The sequence below is a fragment of the Notamacropus eugenii genome, chromosome 1, assembly GCF_028372415.1.
Source record: "Notamacropus eugenii isolate mMacEug1 chromosome 1, mMacEug1.pri_v2, whole genome shotgun sequence".
NCBI classification, from domain to species: domain Eukaryota; kingdom Metazoa; phylum Chordata; class Mammalia; order Diprotodontia; family Macropodidae; genus Notamacropus; species Notamacropus eugenii.
In genome coordinates this window covers 471,916,379-471,940,262 of record NC_092872.1, presented here as the reverse complement: position 1 = coordinate 471,940,262, position 23,884 = coordinate 471,916,379, and the positions used below count along the sequence as shown (strand labels likewise).

The 23,884-nt window shown below is 36.4% G+C and overlaps 1 protein-coding gene across 8 annotated transcripts in view; it reads left to right on the top strand.

The window, feature by feature from the left end:
• LOC140519351 (liver carboxylesterase 1-like) overlaps window positions 1–23,884 on the top strand; it is a 74,295-nt gene that overhangs the window by 20,765 nt on the left and 29,646 nt on the right. For 3 of the 8 annotated variants that reach the window (XM_072632258.1, XM_072632261.1, XM_072632260.1), the window contains 9 exons: window positions 2,835–2,941; window positions 3,695–3,821; window positions 4,715–4,877; window positions 6,085–6,289; window positions 7,452–7,593; window positions 11,830–11,963; window positions 16,452–16,605; window positions 20,130–20,234; window positions 21,833–21,937. In XM_072632258.1, coding sequence (XP_072488359.1) covers window positions 4,799–4,877; window positions 6,085–6,289; window positions 7,452–7,593; window positions 11,830–11,963; window positions 16,452–16,605; window positions 20,130–20,234; window positions 21,833–21,937 — 924 coding nt within the window. In that variant the 5' untranslated portion in view covers window positions 2,835–2,941; window positions 3,695–3,821; window positions 4,715–4,798. The remainder of the gene's footprint in view (window positions 1–2,834; window positions 2,942–3,694; window positions 3,822–4,714; window positions 4,878–6,084; window positions 6,290–7,451; window positions 7,594–11,829; window positions 11,964–16,451; window positions 16,606–20,129; window positions 20,235–21,832; window positions 21,938–23,884) is intronic. The other 5 variants (XM_072632265.1, XM_072632264.1, XM_072632263.1 and 2 more) reach the window with 3 other exon arrangements.

Here is a 23,884-nt window from a genome sequence, read left to right as displayed (position 1 = left end):
GAATAGAATGGCCCCAACTTCAATGTCAATCCTCTTTGCTTCAGATCTGTTGTACTTCTGCATGTACATAGACAGAAACATATACAGACATATATAGAGAGACACACATAAGTTCCCTGCCTCAGTTCCCTCTCAGTTCTCTAGCTGACTACTTTTATAGCCTAGAATACTGTCATGCTTCACTACCAGCCTGACAAAGCCTTTGTTTTTTCCAGAGAGTAAGGAGGGAGAAGTAGAGGAGCAAAGTTGACTTTCGTGGCAAGCTTGTGTCTAAGCTTGTGTAATCTTTCTGGAGCGATGGCTAATGGAGGAAAACATGCTGAATGAATCAGTAAATTGAAGTTTAGGGATTAGCCTTCTCTGATATAATTTAATTGAATTTTTACCTTTACATACATTCATGATGTTTTAGACTATGGAAACAACTGAAATTATTTTCTCTCTTGAACATATTTCCCATTTTGGAGAGGTTTGATAGGCTGTGAAAAAAGTGTTTAGTCTTCCATCTTGTTGTCCATGTGATCCAAATGTCCTATGCCCATTTTTAACATAAATTATTCTGGAGCTGCTTCTAGTCCTGATGTCCTATGTCTTGAAATCAATTTTCCTTTCCATTTCTCATTTTCCTTCTCTGTCAAATGGGAAAGTTGTATTAAATGATCATTGTATTTCCTTCAGACTCTAGCACTCCATTATCAAATAATATCCATGCCTGGGGAGCTTAATTAGACATTACCCTTCACAGGCCATAATCACTATGTTGGGGAGGAATTTTTTCATCAAGTATCAAGGAGTAGCAGCTAAGGAGGGTCTATCCAGTCTCCTTGTTTAAAGAAATATAAGCCTGAATTCCATTGTAATGTCTTTCAAGTGTGCCGAGGATATGTGGACATTTGAAATGAGTAGTTGCTGATCAGAATGTGTGTCCTCAGTTTTTTACCCTTGACGCCTTAGGAAGTTAATGTTTTCCCCAAATTACTCCAAAACCCAAATCAGTTCCTTTTATTTTCCTAATTTAAACCTGCACATGTACTTTAAGAGAACAGATAAAGGACACATTTCTTGTTACTCAGAGATTTGAGGGTTATAATCCTGGCATTAAACAATCAAATGTTTTTTAAAAGGTACTTAGTATAAATATTTAAATCAGACCAAAAATACCCCAATATTGTCTTCATTAATCACTTACTTCATATGTAGTGGTGAAATTTTCATGTACTACTTCAAAGTCTCTTGTATTCTTATCTTGATTGGGAAAGGGATACATGTAAGTACTTCTCAAAGAGACAATTCTCTGAAAATTCCTCAAATCCTTTTTTTTCAGTGCTTTCTCCTACTTGCTTAATTCCACTGTTCCTTTGACCTAATCATGTCCACGTCCAAGTTTGTCTACAGACTTAATCTTCATTTTATGAATGAAGATTATATGATGAATGGTGAAAATCTTGCATTTTTGTGCAAGTATTAATTACACAAAACCAATTTATTCCCATAGCATTGCATTTTGGGCTTCTCAAAAACTTACAATTGTACTATTTTTTCTAAATGTCTTTGAGGCTTTTTGGTCTAATAAAATTGGTTATACTCACATAAATTTTATAAGTGATATTTAAACTTAAATACAGCTTTCTAAGCACAAACTGTAAAGTTTAAAGACACTCTTACTTTTTCATTCCAGTGTCAGAAATTTCAGGAAGTAAGATGACTGGAGCAGAAGGCAGCTTTCTTCTTCTCAGAGTGACCCTCTTTTGTGTTAGAAAAGCATTCATCCACCCAGTTCACAGAGGAGTTCATTTGTCAATGACCAGAAGGATCAGCCTGTGCCAATTATGGGCTTTTGATTTATAGTCTATTGTATAATAAGCAACTTTCATTTTGGTTCTAGTACTTAGATGTGTAAAGGTATTTGTTAGCACATTTTCCTTTATTTTGAATGTTCTTTCTTCAACATTGTCTCTTCTTTTCACAAAGTTTTTGATATATCCCAGTACTGTAGGTTATGAAATTATTATATCTAATTGAACTGTTAGAAGTTTTAGCTTTGACTCATTAAAAGATGAGTTGTATTGTAACAATTTTAAATGAACAGAAACTCTTATTACACTAATTTAATTTTTAAATCCAACCAAATCAATTACACCTGAAAAATCACTACTATTAGCAATTTAAAATCTCAGTTTTCACAAGGACCATTAACTTCCCGGAGTTCAAGTTTCAGAATCCACTGTTATCAATCACCTAATGTTTAACTTTTCAAAATTAACTCAGGTTGAAAAGTGACGGTGAGATTACAACTGTTGGGATGTAATTTTCAGAGTCACATTTGTTCTATTAAATGTAAATTAAACTACAGCAACTTTTGAAACTTTGACATGTACACAAACCCTTTGACATTTAAAGAGACTAATAAAGCCTTGATGTAGTCCTCCCTCAGGACTTTATACTCCTTTCACTAATTGTTTGATAGCAAAGTAAATTATTATCCTTTATGATATATAATAAAAAATTGCATCATCGTCAGTCAGTCATTGTTATTACAAATTATCATTTAATTTATATTACAATAATTTCTTTATTTCAAGTATTTGCTTTTATTTAAACTTCATATATTCATTAGTTAACAGAAATTGCCCCACAAAGTATGATGGAGACTGTAATTTTATGAAGGGCTCAATGTATAACTTTTTTCTCTATTTCCTTGGAAATTACTCAAAGGCTAAGTCCATTTCTTCTGTTTTCCTACACTAACTTAATATATCCTTCATATAAAAATGCTATATTTTATTTGCTTTTCAGTTGCGTCCTGATTCTAAACATTTTTTTTCTCTCTCTAGGCGAACTTTGGGATTCACTTTCAGTCTGAAAGTTGCAATGTAGGGCTTAGAACAGGACTTGTTTGGCGTCTTCACGTTGGTTGTTTAAAAGAATGTGGTAAACACGGGTAAATGAGTTCGAACTTTACTTACTTTTATTCTTTTGAAGAGTGAAGGTGATCTAAAATTTTTCCTCTTATACCTTCTAAAAAGTGACATTTCTATCCTTCAAGAAATTTTACATTTCCATTAGGTGTAGCTATTAAATGTATCTTTTAAAGAATTTGTAATCTATACTAGTCAAAACCAGTTTCTCAGAGTGGCACCCAAAAACTTCAGATTCAGAGACTAACTAACTAAAATTGCTTTGAAAAGTATTCTACTGACCTTAAAGTGAAAGTTACTGTTCTTATATAAGGGAGACTCAAAGAGTTACAAATTTAATGTCAATCTTTAATTGGAATTGCCCCCAAAACCTGCTGCATCATCACCCCTTAGGCTGGCTATATGTTGAAGAAGAAGAAAGAGAACTTGATTCAAGTCAGAGGACCTGAATTGAACTGTTGGTCCTGATATTTTCTATGTGGATTTGAGTAAATGACAGCCTTTCAATAGGCAGTTTCTTCATCTGCACAATGAGTACAATAATATTTTCCCTGTGCATCTTAAAGAGTGGTATGGAAAGTCGTTTGTTTATAAACCTTGCAGTGCTAGTGACGTATGAATTATTATTTCTCTTACACTGTTATCATTTCTATTTGTTTCCCAAAGTGTGTGTATTTGATCAGTAAACTCTAACTTCCTTTAATTTAGGCACTTTCTCTTTTCTTTTCTTCCCATCTCCCCATATAATATTTACCCAATCTACAATCACCACTTAGGGTTCCTTGAGAAGTCAAAGATTCTTTCTGTAAAAAATTCAGACTTGGAATATCATTTGCACTGATGAGAACATACATGTGACATGAAGTTGGAGAAGTTCTTCAAGAATACCCTCTAATATAAAAGGTGGGAATGTCAGTCAACCCACAGGACCAGAGTTTGTCCATGTTAACAGAATTTTACTGAGTCAGTCTCTAACGTGAAAACACTCAGAGATGTACAAAGCAGGTCTAGAGACCAAAGTGCCATAATCAAGTAGAGGTTTAATTAATCAGTTTCAGGGTTAGCAATATTCTCTAAGCTGGAATAAAAGCACACCTTATATACACAAATCATGATTTAAAGAATGAGAGCGAAAGGTAGATTAGAAACAATCATTTCCTTGGGCCAAAATAGTTTCCATTGACTAACCCACAAGTCCATAATAAAAGTGTCCTGGAGTCCTGGAGTCCTTGTTTCAAGTATTTGGGGGTGATTAATTAGTGAAGTGCAGGATCAGAGTTCTGCGATGGGAATAAGTTCTACATTCTCTGATTTCCTTCCCTTAACATATGCAGGCATAGGAATGTAGTGATTATGAAAGCATTATAAAAAGTTTAATTGAGCATTTCAAGCTGCATTGTAAGATTGACTCCTAAGTCAGAGTCTCCTGAGAAATCTAAACTATTAGTGTATTCATTACACATATCATAACACTTAATATGAAAATCATAATACCCTTCACACCGATCAGATCCGAATGGCTCTCATCATACCACACTGTGATTGACTTTGTGGGCCCTGGAGAAAGTGAAATTTTACTATGCTTTCGGGGTGAAAGTACACATTCAGTAATCTTGGCCTTGTTTACCGATGTAGGTATTCAGTTTTATTATAGGATGTTTAATGATTAGAGTTCTGCAAAAGAAGAAGGCAAGTTAATTGTGGGAAGAGTCTTAACACACTAAATCTAGCTCTCATCAGAAAAGAGTTGAATTCTTTTGTTTCTGACTGACTTTGCTTTCTCTGATTCATTCCAGGGCTGAGTCACTCAACGAGTCTACACCTGTGCAGCTCAAAAGTGAACTTGGGCTTTAATTACTACTCAGATCCCCACATTGGGCATGTGGCAAAGAACTACTTCCAAGAAGATGTGGCTGATTTCCCTGATTATCTGCTCCTTCATTGCATTCACAACTCAGGGTAAGATTTTGTTGTATTATTCACTGTTTCAGAATCAAAACAAAGCAAAACAAACAAACAAAAACTGGTAAAAACTCCTGAGAATGTTTGGTAATATCTCAGCTAAAAAGTTAGCAAGGCCTGGTCAATCTTTTTTGAAAAAAATAGATTTTATTAAGAATTAAATTATCAACAAATAATTCATCTAGCATAAGAAGTGAAGCGGGTAAATAGGGAAAAGTAATCTTTAGATTACAGATATACACATAAAACCAAAAACTATTCCTTTTTGGTGGTCAAAGGAGATGAATAAATATTTCTCAAAAGAACTGAAAAATTTTAACAATAATGTGAAGAAAGATTCCAAATTAAATAAATTCAAAACAAAACATCTCTGAAGTATTATTTCATCCTCTGCAAATTAGCAAAGAAGATAAAATATTGGAACAGTCAGTACTGGTGGGATAGTGAGAAGATAGACACATTATTTTATTTTTAATGGAGCTGTGAATCAGTATAACCATTTTGGAAAGCAAATTTAGAATTTTTCTAATAAAGCGTTGAAAATATCTATAAGCATTGACCAAGCAACTTCACTCCTAGGCTGTTGGCTTTGCAGAGATGAAAGGATTATGAGGTGGCACTATTTTCATACTTTTTGTTGTATTGATTGACTTTGTTGATTGATATTTTCTTTTTTATGTTTTATTTAAAATATTTATTATATGAGATCACTAGGAGGAAATAGAGGAAGGACACTGGGAGAAATTCTGATGGTGTAAAACAAATAAGGTGAATAAAAATTCATTTTTAAAGAGAGACATTTAGAGCTGTGTAACTTTTGAGTAAGCCAATTCTATGTTCCTCAGTTTTCTCATCTATAAAATTCAGATAACATTACCATTTGTCTTGTCCCTTATGAACAAAGGGCTCTTTTTGTTAAAATAGAAATATGATTTACTATTATTATAATATCTGAGGAGTAATTTCATTTCCATTCTCTCATTTGATATTTAAAGCAATCCCATAGAGAACTATTATTCCTTCCTATTTATAGGAGAAGGTCCAGAAAGCTTTCATGGTTTTTCCAAGGTCACTCAGTTAGTATGGAACAGAGATCGCTAGATATTCATACCCAGTAGTCTTGATTCTTAAACCAGTGCTGATTCCTCTCTGACGTGTTGTCTCTTCAAATAAAATCACCTTTCCCTCTTTTAATGTTGCACAGGGCCACAGTCCTCAGCACCTGTAGTGGACACTGAATATGGGAAAGTCCAAGGCAAACAAGTAACACTGCAAGAATTTGACAAATCTGTCAATGTTTTTCTGGGAGTCCCCTTTGCCAAAGCTCCTCTTGGACATCTTCGGTTTGCTCCACCCCAGCCCCCTGTGCCCTGGGACTACGTGAAGAACACTACTACATACCCACCCATGTAAGTCATCAGTCTTCAGGTTTTTCTGGAGAGGGGAGAGCTTCAAGTAAAGAAAGTCATTATCTCTTAATTAAGAGAGTCATCTCCTAATTCTTTTATTGGTTTTCTGCTATTCCAGAACTCTCAAATCATTTCATAATTCATTGCTTTGCCTGTCTTCTCCTCCCCACTGGAAATATTCCTATTTCTCCTCTTTCTGACATCTTAGGTGTGCGGCGTGAAATGACCCTGAACTATAAAGTGATCCACCTTTGTTGGAAATCTGAGAGGGGAGGGAACCTGCGGCCTCCCCTTAATAAAAGGATTAGTTCTATGAAGTTTGGATTCAGTCAAAGAGCCACGCTCGAGGATCAGAGAGGCAAATGTGGTCTCAAGGCCATAGATTCCTTATCCCTTGGCTACAATGAACAAAGCAAGGACCTGCTGTACTCCCCATTATAAAAAGATGGAACTGTTTTATTTACTTGATTGCAATCAAACAAATCTCTGCAAACACATTCCCTAGTAAGATTGCAATTGCCCTTTACCCCTATTCTTCACCCATGCCAGGACCACATCTAGTTATAAAGCAGACTCTCTATTGACATGCATAGGTTCAGTGACTTTAAAACTGACAGTTTAGGAGAAAGAGCCTTGGAATAAGAATCATGATTTCAGCCAAGACTCCTATTTCATAACTCTGACCTAGGCTTACTCACTTAACTTTTCTCTTTTTTTCATATGTTCAGTGGGGACGATGCTGGCTGTTCTACCTAACCCACAAGCAGAATGTCCAGAGAGTGAGAGCTCAAAAGACTCCTAGTGCAGTGAGGAACAACTGTCAGGTCACAGTTTTGAATTTGGCTGTCCCTGAAAGAACACCAATATTTCAAAGAAAGAGTAATTTCTATAGGCCATTTGCCTTATAACTCTCACCCTTTTCATTCTAATTTTTTTTTCCAAGCATAGCATGTAGTTTGTTCCTAGAATGTGACTTTCAGCAAGTCACTTTGTCTTTCTGGGTCTCAGTTTCCTCACATGTAAAATGAATGTATTTGACTAGTTGATCTCTAAGAACCCTACCAGCTCTCAAATCCCTGATCCCCTAGTGGTTCTGTGACTACAAATATCCTTCCTTGAGATGCTGTTAAAAAGAAGTGATTTCTCATATTTCATTGCACAGGTGTGCCCAGAATCCACTTGGAGGAGAGTTTCTGGCAAACATTTTTGGCAATCTGAATATAACTTCCTTGAAAATTTCTGAAGACTGCTTGTACCTGAACATTTATACCACAGCTGACCTGACAACAAAGACTAAGTTACCTGTAAGCAGTTTATGTTTTGAATTTTTTTTAACTTTGGATTTAATGGGTTGTTGTTCCTTCTTGGGTCTGTAGAAGATGAGGAAAGGCAGAAATAATTTTATCTCCCTTAATCATTTCTCCCTCTTATTTGTCCTTCCCTTTTCTTAGCCTTTTCCTCTCCTACTTCCCTGTTGGGCCATATATGTGTCCATAATTTTATCTATCTGTCTATCTATCTATCTATCTATCTATCTATCTATCTATCTATCTATCTATCTATCTATCTATCTATACATCTCTGTGTCTATCTTCAAACATTACTTGCCCTTCTCCATTGTAATACCTCTTTTTATATGCCTCTTTCTTCCTTTTACTCCCTCCTTCTCCTGTTCCTCTTTCTTACTACTACATTGTGTGTGTGTGTGTGATTATCACAGCATAATTAATTTTCTCAAAACTCTGAATCCTGTGTAGTAAGGGTTCTAATAGTGACGTAGTTCTTAGGAGTTAGATTATCATCTTCCCATTAGAAATATAAATTATTTAATTTTATTAATTCCCCTATGATTGCTCTTTCATGTTTTCCTTTTTAGACTTTTTCTTGATTCTTGTGTTTGAATATCAAAGTTTCTATACTGTTCTGATTTTTTTCATTAGGATGCTTGAAAATCCATGAATTAATTAACTGTTCATTGTTTTTCACCCTGAAGAGTTAAATTCCATTTGGCTGTAAAGATTATTTTCCGTTTTAATACTATCTCACTTGCCTTCTGGAATATTGCGTTCTAACTCCTCCTCTTCTTTGTTGTGGTAGTAGATAAATTTTGTATGATCCTCACTGTGGTTCCATGGTATTTGAATGGTCATTCTCTGTGCTTTTATTATTTTCTCCTTGATCTGGGAGCTCTACAGTTTGGTTAAAACACTCCTGGGAGCTATAATTTTGGGACCTCTTTCAAGAAGTGATTAGTGGATTCTTCAATTTCTATTTTATCCTTGAAGATATTGGGACAGTTTTTCATTGTGATTTCTTGAAATAGGATGTCTAGGCTCTTTTTCTCTTTTTTAAATCATTGCCTTCAGATATTCCAATAATTTTGCCCTCCTCATTCTACTTTACCGGTCACTTGTTTTTTCAAAGGGATATTTCACATTTTCTTCATTTTTTTTACTCTTCCGATTTGGTTTTATTGTTTCTTATGCCTCTGGGAGTTATGAGGTTCCACTCACATAATTGCCATTTTTAAGGAACTTCTTTCTTTATTCATACTTCATACCTCTTTTTTCTATTTTGACAAGTTTGCTTTTTAAGGAATTATTTTCATCAATGAAGTTTTGTATATCTTTTCCAAGCAGTTCATTATTTTTTCATAACTTTCTTGCGCCGTTCATTTCCCCAGATTTTCCTCTACCACTTTTTTTTTTACCCTTTTTATTGCTTTCTTTAGCTTGTACAGAGATTTCTGTTGGGCTTTTGTTCAATATGTATTTTTATTTGATGTTTTGTTTGTAGATGTTTTCATATTGTCTCTTTTTGAATTTGTGTCTTGAGCTTCCCTGCCACCATAGTAACTTTTTATTATCAGATTCCTTTTTTGTTGTATACCCATTTTCCTAGCCTATTTGTTGATGTTGAAATTCATGTTTGAGTTGGGCTCTGCTCACCTGGATGAGTGAGTAGGCAATTATTGTCTGAAGCATCTGACTTTTTTTTTCTCCGCTATTTTCACCACTACTCCTGTGGAGGGGTCTATATGAGTTTTGGTTCCTCCAACTTGGTAAGATCTAGGAGATCTGCGAATAGGTGTGGTAACTGTTCTACTGGTCTGCATTCTGATCCTTCCCTAGGTAGAGGCCCAACTCCCTTGCAAACAGAAACATTCTTTTCAGCCCTGAAACATTGACTCAAAACGGGTAATGAGCAATGGAATTACCAAACAATGTTCAGTTCTGTGCCCAATGTCAATATAGGGCTCCGTGTATTTTCTTTTTTACTGGATGCCCAATCCCATCATCTTTTTTTGGTAGCGAGAGCTCCGCAAAATATTTTTGTGATCATTGCTACAGCCTTAAGGACCACAGCTACCATTGCTGTTGTACTGTATTCCAGGTAAGCCCCACCCCGGTATCATAGACCTCTCCTTTTGACCTCCTATACTATCTTGAACTTGAAAAAATGCCTTAGTCTAACTTTTTGTTGACCAAAGCACTCCAGAATTTAAACTGATCAGTGACTTTAAAGTTGTTTATAGGGGAATGTTGGAAGACTTTGGCTAGAATGCTTTATCAACACCATTATCTTGCCTGTTTCATGAAATTTCTAAGAAATTTATCATTATTAGAGCAGTTAGAAGGAGTCTAGATATGTAGAGGACACAGGTGTAAGTTTAGTATGTGACTAAATCTGGTGGTGCCTGCAGGTTTTTGGAGCTTCCAAGGTGGTATGATCCAGGGAGAGTTCTAGTCACTATCTGCCTGGTGTATGCTCCTGTTCTTGCCTAGGGAGGGCCTCAATTCTTTGTGACCAGATATTAATCACTCTTCTCCCCTCTGAAACTGCAGCTTAGACCTGGTAATGGGAGAAGGAGTTGCCAAATGGTGCCTGGCCCTTCTCCTATCACTAGCACAAGGATCTTGTTTAATACCTTTCTGAGCAGGTCTATAGTCCCTTTACTGCACTTAGTGTTAATTACTGCTGCCACCACAATCTCCAGGTCTCACAGCTCAAGTTCCTGGCCAATCTCCCTTCCAGTGTGTGTAGGCAGCCCTCTTTTTCTGTCCTACTGAGCTGTTCTGCGCTAGAAAAATGAGATACTGTGACATTTTTTAATTATCCTTCTCAGAAAATGATTTAAGACATTTTTTAAAGTTAACTAAAGAATTAGTTTGGGAAATCTCCAGAGAAATGTACAATTCCCTGTACCACTTTGGCCCAGCCCTTGAGTCCTCCTTCTATAATTTAGGTACTCTTCTTTCAATCAGTCCTTATAGGACAGTTTTGAGTCATCTTGGCTACTTTCCTCTAGTGTAGGATGTCTTCTCTTTCTCCCTTTTAAGGCATCTGTGGAGAAATTGTTAAGAGATCTGTGACCTTTAATGAATGAAAATGCATTTTTATTTCAATATCATTGCTTTGGGGGGGGGTAATTTTATGTGTTTTATATTATAATTTTAAAAATATCATTCTGAGGATTCCATGGGCTTCCCAAACTGCCAATGTCATCAGTGATACACAAAAAAATGTTAAGAACTCCCCAGTAATGTGTAAGTACAATTCCTCAGGGATAGGAAGATGTCACAAGTTATCTAATACAACTCATATTTGCACAGGAATCCTCTCTATAACACACCAGATAAGTAGTTACTCTCCATCTTCTTGAAAACCTCCAGTCTTGGTGTGTCTGTGTATTTGTGTGTGTACAAGTAGGGGGCAGGGGAAGGAACAACTACCTATCAAGGAATTCTATTTGAGGAATTCTTTTAGCAAGGTTTTCTCACATAGAAATAAACCCCACTCTCCAGCTAATTTCATTACTGCTCCTTTTTAGCCCAATGGGTCAAATAAAATGAGTCCAAAATTTCCTTTGCATGACTGCCCTTAAAGTACTTTAGGTTAAGCTTTCATGCTCCCCCAAAGTCATTCTTTTTCCTGACTTAAACAAAATACTTTATTCATCTCACTAAAATCTGAGAAGTTTAGGATACTTCATCTCTCTTAACAATAGATTTTTTGATTCAGTCAGATGGTTAGAATATTAAGATCTGCATTATTTGTCTGGTTTGCTGCTTGTATGACAATAACAATGGAGTAGAGTGGTCACAGAGGAGTTTAATCCAAAGGATAGAGGTTCAGAGAGAATGTGATGAGTCACTTAAGCAGCTTAATGCATCCTGATTTTACCCCTTCCCTAGCTGTGGGACTCTATCAGAGGTAATACAAAGTCATAAAATCAGAACTAGAAGAGACCTTAAAGATTATCTAGTCTGAATCCTTCCTTTTAGATAATTTGGCAACTAGAGATTTGGAAAATAGAAGTGAATTTCTTCATTTCATGCAGAAAGTTAGTGGTAGAACCCAAATTAGAATTCAGTTCTTTTGGCCTCTAGTCCAGTTCACTTTTCATTATAACCCTATCATCTCCAAAGAGATCTCTAGAACAGAGATTACTGGGGGTGGGTGGTTTAAGCATGTACGTTCTGAGGTTCCTTTCAATTGGGGCATGCTGTGATCAATAAGATTCTTGTCTCACTCTCCAGGTGATGGTGTGGATCCATGGGGGAGCTTTTTTAATGGGTGATGCTTCAACTTGGGAACCACTGCTCCTCTCAGCTCTTGAGAATGTTGTTGTGGTGGCCATTCAGTATCGTCTAGGAATCTTTGGATTCTATAGGTAAGACCTGGAGGATGGGAAATTAGTTGACACAAAGCAGCCCGTGGTGCTTCCAACCCTGACATTTTGTGATTTTTATGACACTTTTCTTAAGAGACTCAAAAAGTATACAATTAATTACCTGACCTTGGAATTCAGTCAATTCAGTCAATTCAGTGAAGCCTTTATTAGGTGTATAATATGTGCTGAATTCAGGATTTAGAGGTAGATTATAAAGATACAATTCATGCACATCTTGCTTTCCAAGAACTTATAGTCTAATGGGGCAAGGTCAAATACACAAATGAAGGCTTCAAAGAAGAGGGAGATTAGTGACAAGCGAAGGGGCAGGTAGTGGTGTTATGAGAAAATGGAGGAAGGAGAGATCACTCTCACCTGAGAGGGAAGAAAGAGTAGGGAATGATTTATGGAAGAGGTACAATATGTTTTGGACCTTGAAGAAAAAAAATATTTTAATAGAGTACCTGGAGGGAATTGTCCACTCCAGACTTGGAGATGTGTCAGCAGTCTTGGAAACAGAAGAAGTCAGTTTGAGAAAATAGTACAACTAATTCTGGTTACAACACAGAGTATGTGAAAGGGATTGTTTTGAGGAAAGGCTAACCACAAGCAAGCTGAGTCAGATTCTAGAGGGCCTCCAGTGCTAGTGTCAAGAATTTATTTTTCTGATAAAAGGGAGACAATGAAGTTTTGGGGATCTGTGTGTGTGTGTTTACTAGTAGAATGACATGACCCTAAGGGTGCATTAGGAAGCTTACTCAGGCAGAATTGTGGATGATGAACTAGAAAAGTGACAGGAGGCAAGTAAACTACATAGACATATAATAATTTTTAAATAATTCAAATGCTGGTAAAACAAAAGCTCTAGAAGCTTCTACAATAATAGAAAAATAGAAAAACTTAAAGTACAGATCTAATATTGAATAAGTCTATCATTTATGGATAAGTCTAGCTGTATGGAGAGGTTTGTCACCATGCAAGATTATCCCATATATTGTGTGTGTGTGTGTGCATGCAAGTGTGTGTAAGGAAGCGAGAGGAGCTCTGATCCATGTTGGCAGCAGAAGTATCTATACCTTTGGAAATTATACTTTTTTGAAATATATTATATTGGCATATCACCTATCTTGTACTCCAGATTCAGCGTAGGAACATGTGGACAACGTTCTGGATTTGGGTTTAGACGACATGGGGTAATATTAGAATGACGTTATTATTATGTGTAATTATTACTTGTTTTCTGAGTAATCTTGGAGAACTCAATCCATCTTTTTGGTTCTTACTTTCCTCAACTTAAAAGAGAGGGCGTTGGACTGTACGATCTCTGAAGTTGCCTCTAGTTCTAAATGAATAATCTGATTATTCTATTCTGTGAATCTGTATCTGCTTAAGATTATAGTTCATGCACCCCCACTAAAATGTTATTATTTAATAATTAGCCACATTATAGAATGCATTGAAAGCAAAGGCACTTAATGAACTATAGTAATAGAATAATATTAATATAGTCATAGAGTAGAGTAATGTAGTAATATGGAACAGAGTAAGAAAATTAGTAATAAGACACAACCACTTCCCATAAACACTTTCTCAGAATACACATAAAGAGGAAGAATTGATGTTTGTCATACATAGCCTTCCATTTTTCATCAATGTGTCTTTGTATAGGCCCGAGGTTCCCAAATTTATTTGGCCTACCACTCCTTTTAAAAAAAAATCATTCAGTGGTCCCCTGGAAATCTACTTTCTTTAACCCTTTAATTGTTTTTCAAATTTGTGTCATTTCAAAAGAAGTATGTAAAATATGCATATTTTCAAAATTGTATCTGAAATTTAATAATTTATTGTAAATTCATGGGTTTTTCTGCATTTATTTTATTTTTGGTAAGGAAATTGGGGTTAAAGGACTTGTCCAGGGTCACACAGATATTAAGTGTCAAGTGTTTGGTCTGAGACCAGAAATGAACTCAGGTCCTCCTGAGTTCAGGGCTGGTGCTCTATCCACTGTGCCACTTAACTGTCCCCCCCCCACATTGAAATTCTGATGATGTGATATTGCATCACATAATCTGTAGTATGGCATTGTAAACAAGTCATTAAATACACATATTCCTGCCCATGCATGTTGCACTTCCCAACAATGCTTAACAGACTGGCCTACCAACATACGCTTGTAAAGACCTGTCAGAAGGCCTGAATGCTTATAGATTATAAAATGTATTAGTGTTTATATAAAAAATAATGCAGTCACTAGGACTTTAACTCTGCTATATAACAATTGAAACATGTACAAATGGCTTTTTCAAAATTTTCTTATCTTCTCTTATTTCCTTATGCTTCTTCCTCCCCCTTAGTTTTATCCAATGCCCTCAATTACACCCTACTACCACTTCCCCCAAGCATCTTTCCAACACCTGCCAAGAGTCAGTATTGCCCACTTTGGGTATCTCTATTCTTTATGTCTAGAGTGCCCTTTCTCCTCATTAGCATCTTTTAGAACCTCTAATTTCCATAAAAAGGAAAGTACCACCTCTGGTATGAAAGCTTTTCTAAGCCCTCACATACTACTGCCTCCTCACTCCTTTAAAATCATAGTTATTTACTTTTATATGTTTTATAATTAGTTTTTCTTCACATACAATTTCTTATAACAAAATATAATCCCTTTGAGGACAAGGATTATTTGGATCTTGCCCTTATATTTGAAAGATTAATATATAGTAAGCAACTTAAAATATTTGTTGATTGACTGAATATCAAATCACTAGCAAATGTTACATTGTCTCTTCTGGATGCCACTTGTTTTCTGGTTGCTCAGCTATACTCTGATACCATATGATGGACTTTGATTTTTCATTGTCTTCTGCTAGATTCTTTGGTCTTATCTACCATCCTGCAATACCTAGCAAGTCCCTCTCTTGCAAGTGTAGGCTTAACCTCATTAACTACATAGATGCTGAGTATATGAGGCAACACACCAAGCCAGGCAACCAACAATATCCAGCAGAAAGTGCCCAGGCTAACATTGATTTGAGCTTTCTGGATCACAGAGTCTACTGACCTTTTTTGGGGGGGAGAAGGAGGGGCAGATTTATAGTCTATAATCCCAGACAATATGTGGGTAAATTAACAACTTCCTTTTAATTCCTCTTATGGCAGAGATTAGGGACATTTCAGGAACTCTACCCAAAACAGTGCCACAGAAAGTATATAAAGTTAGGGCAAATAAAGTCCCAATGTCTCCTAAAGTCCTGATTGATTGGAAAAGAGACATACAAATGAGGTTAGATCAAAATACAAGGCTAAGTGAAGATATTGAGCCACACCCTCCTTTTACTATACACATACACATCTTCTTGGGGTGGGGATAGAGATGGAAATTGATCCTCTTTTATTAACTTATTTCCCATACAAACATGCTATCTCCTTAAAGTTTAGTGTCGATAAGGCTCCTTCCCCCTCTCCCCCAATACCAAATGAAGGTAACAGGTACTAAGGACTCCTAGCTGTTGTAGTTCAGAAGAGGAAGCAATTACAGTTGGATAGGTCAAATTCAAAGTTTCTATAGGAGACAGGTGTGAAACTGAGCCATTTGAATGGTCAGATAGGATGTAAAAACATGCTAGTGAGGAAAAGAACATGAAAAAACAAAGGGACTAGGATGGTATCAGTGAGGACAGCAAGAAGATGGGTACCAAAGAAATATAGATTTCATCCAAAGCCTACTGGGGATGGAGATCAATAATACTGATCAAGTTGCCTGAAGGCTTAGTAGGTTCATGAAGGTAACAGAAGAAAATTGGAAGACTTGATCCCTATCCTCATCAAAATATATCTAAAGGAGGAAAAATGACCCACACATAAACTTAACAGTATTTAGGTGGTAAGTTGATCAGTATCTAGGTGGCAGTGTTTTTAGAATTCTTGGTCTGAAATCAGGAAGACTTATCTTCCTGAGGTCAAATCTGTTTTCAGACATGTAATATTTGTGTGAACATTGACTAGTCACTTAACCCTGTTTGCTCAGTTTCCTCATCTGTAAAAATGAGCTAGAGAAGGAAATGCGAAAACATTCCAATATCTTTACCAAGAAAATTAGAAATAGGGTCATAGCAAGTCAGAGATGACTGAAAAATGACTGAACAATAACAAAAGTTGACCACACACTAGAAGTGGGAAGCTTGGGATTATTCAAAATTTCCCATAACACTACTTGTTCCTAAAGTAATTGCTATGTTTTATATCTCTTATAAGGTTCAAGTCTAACAACAACCACATTTCCATTTGGTAAATTAGGAAACTAGACAAGAAAAATTAAATGACTTTCAGTCATACATTGTATCCTCCAGGCCACATTTAATCTGAGTATCTCCTATTAGTTATTCTCCTCACTACATCATACTTTCTCCCTTTCCTTCCTTGCTACCGTTATACCAACAGTTACTTCTTTTCTAACCACCCATCTTCCTCCTCTTTTCTTCCTTGCAGCACTGGAGATGAACATGCCCGAGGGAACTGGGGTTACTTAGACCAAGTGGCTTCTCTCCGTTGGGTCCAGAAGAACATTGTCAACTTTGGAGGAGACCCTAACTCGGTGACCATCTTTGGGGAGTCAGCAGGAAGTATCAGTGTTTCAGCATTGGTAAGTTTTCACGATTCCCTGCTTGAATTCAGGACTCTTCTAACGTCTGTTAGCACAGAGTGGGAGTCCCAGTCACATGCAGTTGTTGTTGGTATTGACTGCTTGTTGCTTTGATACTTCCACAGGACCACATGTGATTCTAGGCAGGAAATTTCTTGCCCAATCAGGTAATAATGTAGAGAGCATAAGAAAGTAGAGTTTACCATGCCCCAGGATTAATTGCAGAAATTTGATGGTAAAGGTCTGTGGGACTCAAGAGTTGATTCAGTTTTGTAATGTATTGTTTCTTCTTTAATAACCATAGCAATTCAAATTTTAAAAGTACTTAAATGACTTTCCTCATAGCTACTCTATGAGTTAGGTAATCAAAGCATTTTCATTCATATTTAAACAGATGAGTAAACTAAATTTCTGTGTGATAAAGTGACTTGTTTAAAATCACATATTTATGAAGAATCTGAGCTGGGATTCATACTTCTATTTTCATATTGTAAACCCAATGCTCTTTCTTCTCCCAGAAACTTCTTATTGCTCTGTTGTTTTTAATTCTATCAGTCTCTTTATGACTCCATTTGGTGTTTTATTTGTCAAAGATAATGGAATAGTTTGCCATTTCCTTCACCAGCTCATTTTACTGATGAGGCAATCAGGGTTAAGTGACTTGCCCTGGGTCTCACAACTCATAAGTGTCTGTGACCAGATTTGAATTGAGAAAGATGAGTCTCCATGACCCCAAATCCAGCTCTCTGTTCACTGCACCAACTTGCCCTCTCACTGCAACTCTATAAAGTGACTTAGAGCATCATCACAATGAACACTTAGCAAGTCTTTTACTGAACTATTGCATTGCATCTACTGAGTAGATGAAAAGTTTTGTGACCCCTGACACCCAAAACTTCCTACTTTTCTCTTGACACAAGGTCAACTCTGGGCAAACTTGGAAAGAGAGCAAAATGTTCCCTACCTCACACATGAGGAAGAAGTGATGTTTCATCATCTTAAGAAAGGTTAAGAATGGGAGCTGCCAATTTGAAATAGAGGGTAGTTTCCCTACCAATGAATCTTGAGAAATTTCTGCTCATGAGAAGGGCAGCGTTGCCATTTAGATAGTTTCATGTATCTGCAGTATTTAATTACTAGCTGGATAACCACTTATGAGAAGTCTTACAATAGTGAGCAGAATTCATGATTTATGTGGAGAATGCATGACTAGATGACCTTTATGGCCCTTACTAATGCTGTGATTCTATGACAAAAGCAACTGGGTTATTTTTGTGTGTTTATTTAAGACATTTCCTCTTACATCAAAAGAACTTGTTCAGCAGCCAGCAATCTGTGCTGTCATAAATGGACTTGTCTGTGCCTTAGTTCCCCTGTCCCCCAGAGTTCTTGTTCATTTTTCTGCCTGCCAAGCTCTGTTTTTCATAAAGAATGTATTGTGGCCAGCTTGACCCAGAGTTCTACTTCTCTTGCAAATGATAAGTAGATAATTCAATTACTATTTCACACAGGCAGAGAACTAACTTAGGCTAAATCTTAAAAACAGCTGATTGTGGTACGGCACCTGATTATGATTTCTACTTATTTCTAGTCTACTGGCCTTCACATTGGCCATCTTGCTCCCTAGAAGCCTGTATCTCTGACAATTTTGTCTTGGGCCTGATTAATAATTATTTCCACATATGCTACTGTGAGATGGTTACTTCTGTGTTGTCGTTATATGCCATGTTAAGAGATGCTCAGATTTCCCTTGTTTGACCAGCAGCTGCCCATGATTATTAGAATTTTGCTTAAACTATCAGTAGGGATGAGCAATTCTGAGAAGCCACTGCTGGGGATGCTCCGTGTCACAAATTGAGTAACCCACGGTGGTTTGTGAGTGTATGTATGTGTGTGTGTGTCTCCCTGTATGTGTGTATCACTTACAGAACATTATTGTGGAGGAGGACAAGTCTTGTCTATGGGTAAAGAAAGTATGGTCTCAAGACCTAAAAACCAAACCAAACCAAAAAAGAAATCAGTTTTGTTTTTGTTATCTCATTTACATTGTTAGAGTCATTGTTGATGTTGCTCTCTTGGTTCTGCTAATTGAATAGTATGTTAACTCAAACAAATATTTCCATATTTCTTTGAATTCATCATTTACTCCTCATTTCTCATTAAAAAAACAACATTCTCTGACATTCCTGTGGCATAGTTTTTCAGCCAATTTCCTATCTTTTTAACTGTACCTTTTAACTGTATCTTTAACATACACCACTATGAATATTTCCCTTAAAGTGTTATAAAAAAGAAGGAAAAAAATCAGTTCGTTCAAAGTTTTCCATAGCAACATGAAAGTTCCTAAATATCCGACTATAAAGGAAAGGTCAAATGCAGTGGGTAAATTTATAAAATCTGTTAGTAAAACAACCAGATTTTACGGAGGGCTTACTATTTATCAAATACTGTGGTAAGTGCCAGCAATACAAAGACAAAAATAAAATCAAACCTCCCTTCAAAGTACTTGGGTTCATTCCAGGAAGCAAACATGCTCCTTTATAAATACAAATTGACAGAATCTATAAAAACATCAATACAAATATGAGGAATACAAAAAAATCTTGAAAGCCAGTTATGAAATAATGCAAAATGGAAAGCAGAAACTAAAGTTGAAGGGAATAGGCATTTTTTAGAAGCAGAGGAGTGACAGTATTTTTTTTGAGCATAGGTGCATCTACCTTGACCCACCGAACTAATCCTGAACAATGTTATAAATAGCCATTTTATCATCAAGGGCAAACAACTAGAAATATGCCCCAAAATCAAAATTTAAGATTAATGAAGGAGAGAGACACAGAGACAGAGACAGACAAAGAGATTGTGTGTGTGTATGCGTGTGTGTGTGTGTGTGTGTGTGTGTGTGTGTGTGTGTGTACGTATGTGTTCTAGTGCTAGATCCTAGGAATATAAAGACAAATAAAACATTTCTGCCTTTAAGGTGATTGTATACCACTGGCAAGAAATAACAGCTACAGATGTAATTAGTCTACTCCTAGGAACGCCTCCATTGGTTGGGGCAGGAAAGCCCTAGAGACCTGAAATAGAGAGCAACTCACTTGAGGAAGGTTGGCCAAGAGGAAAAATTTTGCTCTTTGGTGCCCTCCAGTTCTAACTCTTTGGAAAAATGTCCATGTGATTTCAATAGTTCAGGAAATTCCTGATGAGAAAACTCACTCTTTAAAGCAAATCAACAATAGAGATGCTCATAAGTTGTCAGTTCTCCAAGGTTACATAGCCAGTATGTGTCAGTGATAAGACTTAAAACTCAACTTTCCTAATCCATACCACAACTGGTCCCAGTGTCTCAATTTTAACTAATGATTTTTTTGTAGCAGGGTGCTAAGCCTTGATTTTTATATTGGTGAAAGAGTATTGTCAACATCCTCCCAATATCTCAAGACAAAGCTACAATTTTCTTACCCAAGTTATAGTTCTGATCCTAAATCATAGTCTCATTTCCTCTTTCCTTTTTTCCCCCTCAGGTTCTTTCTCCTTTGACAACAAATCTCTTCCACCGTGCCATTTCACAGAGTGGGGTTGCCATGATGGAAAGCCTAATCATTTCTAACATCAAATCAACAGCTGAGGTTAGTTTTTGACATTATATGACTCTCCAAAAATTTGACTCCTCTTATAGACTCATACAAGTTAGAGCTGTAAGGAATACTAGAAATGATTTAGGCCTGCCCTCTCATTTTACGGAGGTAAAAATGGAATCTCTGCAAAAGAATTATCCAAGTCATACAAGGAAGATCTTTGTTAATTAACTATTTTTTTAAAATTAGCAAAATAGTATGTTTTTTCTTCCAGTTCCCTTCCCTACTAGAAAAGAAAAAACACACCAAAAGTTTTATAATAAATACAGATAATCAAGCAAACATTCCCAGAATAGCTAAATTAAAGAATGCTTTTCTTCCTTCTTCATATTAGTCCATCATGTCTCTCTCAGGAGTAGGCTACATTCTTAAATAACAGTCCTTTAGAATCATGATTAATCATTTTGTTGATCTGAATTATTAAATTCTTCAAAATTGTTTGTCTTTAAGATTCTGTTGTACTATACAAATTGTTCTCTTCATCTCAATTTGTGTTCAATTCACCTAGGTCTTCCCAGATTTCTTTGAAATCAACCTCTTCATCATTTCCTTGAGAACAATAATGTTCCATTATATTTGTATACCATAAGTTGCCTACTATTCCCTACTTGTTTGACTTCAACAAAAGCTCTTCTAAGTATTTTTTGTACATATATCACATTTTCCTTTTTATTTAGATCACTTTGGGAACATAGGCCCCAAAGTGTTACCTCTAGGTCAAAGGGTATGTCTAGTTTAGTAATATTTTAGCAATAGTTTCAAATTCATTTCTAAATATCTAGACCACTTTACAGCTCCATCACTTGCATTAATATCCTTTTCCTGAAACTCTTAATTTTCCTGTATTTGTCAGTTTCTCCCATCTGATGGATAACCTTGGAGATGTTTTCATTTTTTTCTAATTATTGATCTCAAACCTTTTTAAATGACTTTTAAATAGCTTAGATTTTTTCACTTAAGAACCAACTTTTCATATATTTAATAATTTATCTTTTGTAGAATGATATGCATTCTTACAAATTTGAACCAGTTCCTGCTATATCTTAGAAACGTAACCTTTACAGCTTTACTTTATTGTTTCTCTTTTAATCTTAACTGAACTGGATTTGTATTTCTTTCAATTTTTTAAAAAAATATGTAATCAAAATTCTTTATTTATCTTCTAGGATTCTCTCTATTCATTGTTTGATCATGAACTCTTCCCCTATTCATTGATCTGAAAAGGCAATTTCTTCCTTGTCCTCTAACTTGTTTACTATATGGCCTTTTATATCTTGGCAAGGAATCCATTTAGAACCTATCTTGGTACATCATATGAGGGACTGATCTAAGCCAAGTATCTGCCATACTGCTGTCTACTTTTTACAGTAATTTGGTCAAATAGTAAATTCTTACCCCAATAGTTGAGATCTTCAGGTATATTGCTTCAGCATGTAGTGAACCTAATCTATATCTGTGATCACAAATCACAAAGGGAGGTGTAAGGCTTTTTGAATTTCCCTCCTCTGGCTTGCATTTTGGAATTTTTCCAAATGTACCATGTCACATTTCCAGGAATATAAGGTTGCCCATGTTAAATTTTGTTACAGAAAATTGCAACCTTTGCTGGGTGTAAACCAACCACTTCAGCCAGCATGGTTCACTGTATGCGGCAGAAGACAGAAGAAGAGATCCTGAACACAGCTCAAAAGATGGTAGGTGACCTTAGAGTTTTTATCAATTTTCTCTTTAATAACAGTTATTTTACATGGTCTCTTGAGGCACTTTTTTCCTAGGCAGCTTGGATGAGTTCCATGGGTGAGAAATATTAACCTGCAGAACTACTGATCAGTGAGTTGGGAAAGGACATTTATTTTCACCAGAAAACAACAGGCAATTTTTGTACCTGGTTTCAGGTGTGACAAAATGCTCCATTCAATAGCCCTGGAGGGTGCCTTGATTTTGGCTGGGGAGGCATGAAGAAAAAAGGCTGATGCTTGTGGGAAAACCAGGGGAAAATTCACCCTTGTACAAGGGAATAAAGCCAGGGGTGGGGAATCAAACTTGTTACATAAAATTAGGATTAAATCAAAAGGTCAGACATAAGGGTTTAGAAGGTCACATGTGGCCTGAAGGCTGCAGGTTCCCTACTCCTGATACTATAACCCAATGCTACTCAGTTGTTCTTCTGGTCCTAACAGATATACATATTTATATCAATCTCTTTGGTATCTTGTAGAAAAGGCCTGTTTTCCTGTTTTACTTAGATGTCCGACTTTCATAAAGGTCTCCCCAACCCACCTTGTTTAATTAGAAAATCACCCATGTAATGATATAGTAATGAATTTTTCAGATTTCTTTTCTGATATTCACCTCCCAGCACACAAGGGGCTTGACCAGAAGAGTTCTTGATGTCCTTCCTCATATCAGGATACCATACAATCAGTATTTCTGGAAAGCTATTCTTATAGAGAACAAGGTGTGTGTATGCAAGTGTTGGCATGGTGAGGAGGTGTTCCCTGGACTGCAGACAACTTGATATATGTGTTGTTGCTTTGCCAGAAAGGGAGCTTGATAGCATATGCTATCCTAGAGAGTAAGCTACCTGTCACAATGAGGCCAATCTGATCAAAGGCTAAGTTAGTGTCAAAATGTACAAAACAAAATATAGCCTTGGGATAATTATTGAGATCTCCTAAAGCCCCAAACAAATTGACAATTAGACACACCCAGATAAGTGAAGTCAAAGTAGCTTGTTGGATCAATAATTATTTGTATAACTCCTAGATTTATTGCTTTGTACTCATGCATTCACTTTAGTAGGAACTAGTAGTTAAGTTTTGGGGAAACTATAAATTCAGAACAAGGGCCTAGCTTTTTCAGAATTGTTCAAAATGCTAAGTGGCTATTTCTAAATTAATTTCAAAGTTAGATTAGACATTCAAAAATCTGGGGCAAAGTGCCCCTCTTCCTAGTTGTATGCATGTATGCCTCTTCTGGCTTTTTCTCCAGAGGTTTAGCTTGGAGAAAGTGTGACATGACGTGATATGACATGACGTGACATGACATGATATGACTTGCACTTGACTTTGTTTAGAGTGAGGGAGGGTCATGCAATGTCACCAGCCTCACCACTCCTCCAGACCAGATACTCATCAGGATGACTGGACATGACCCAGGATACACTGGGAGACTTTGGCCCCTTTAAGTTAAGGTCTATGCAGGTACTCACTTAGGGTGAGGTAACACCCATTCAATGAATTGGCCTATTAAAGAAGTAGCCAGCACATTGCCTTTTTAATGAGGCAAAGAAAAAGAAAGACATGAGGCTGGGAGGGAAACAGCAACAGTTACTACTGATAATCACTCTTAAGTCAGGAGGGTCCAGAAGAGGGCCCTTAGGCAGGGGCGCAATGGTGTCCAAGCTTCAGAGTGCAGTGAGCAAAGAGCTCTAAATTCTCAGGCAATTGCTCCAAGCTGGAATTCTAAGAGACCTTGTGATTCTCCTCATGGATCCCATAGCCTGACTTTACTACTGCAGTGAAACATAGGGACAAGAAATCCTCTGTATTTCATACCTGAATCTAATCTTGACAAAGTACGAAACAGTTGGATAAAGTAGCAAAATAAACATTTTCTGGAAATTGTTTCTCACTCATCTT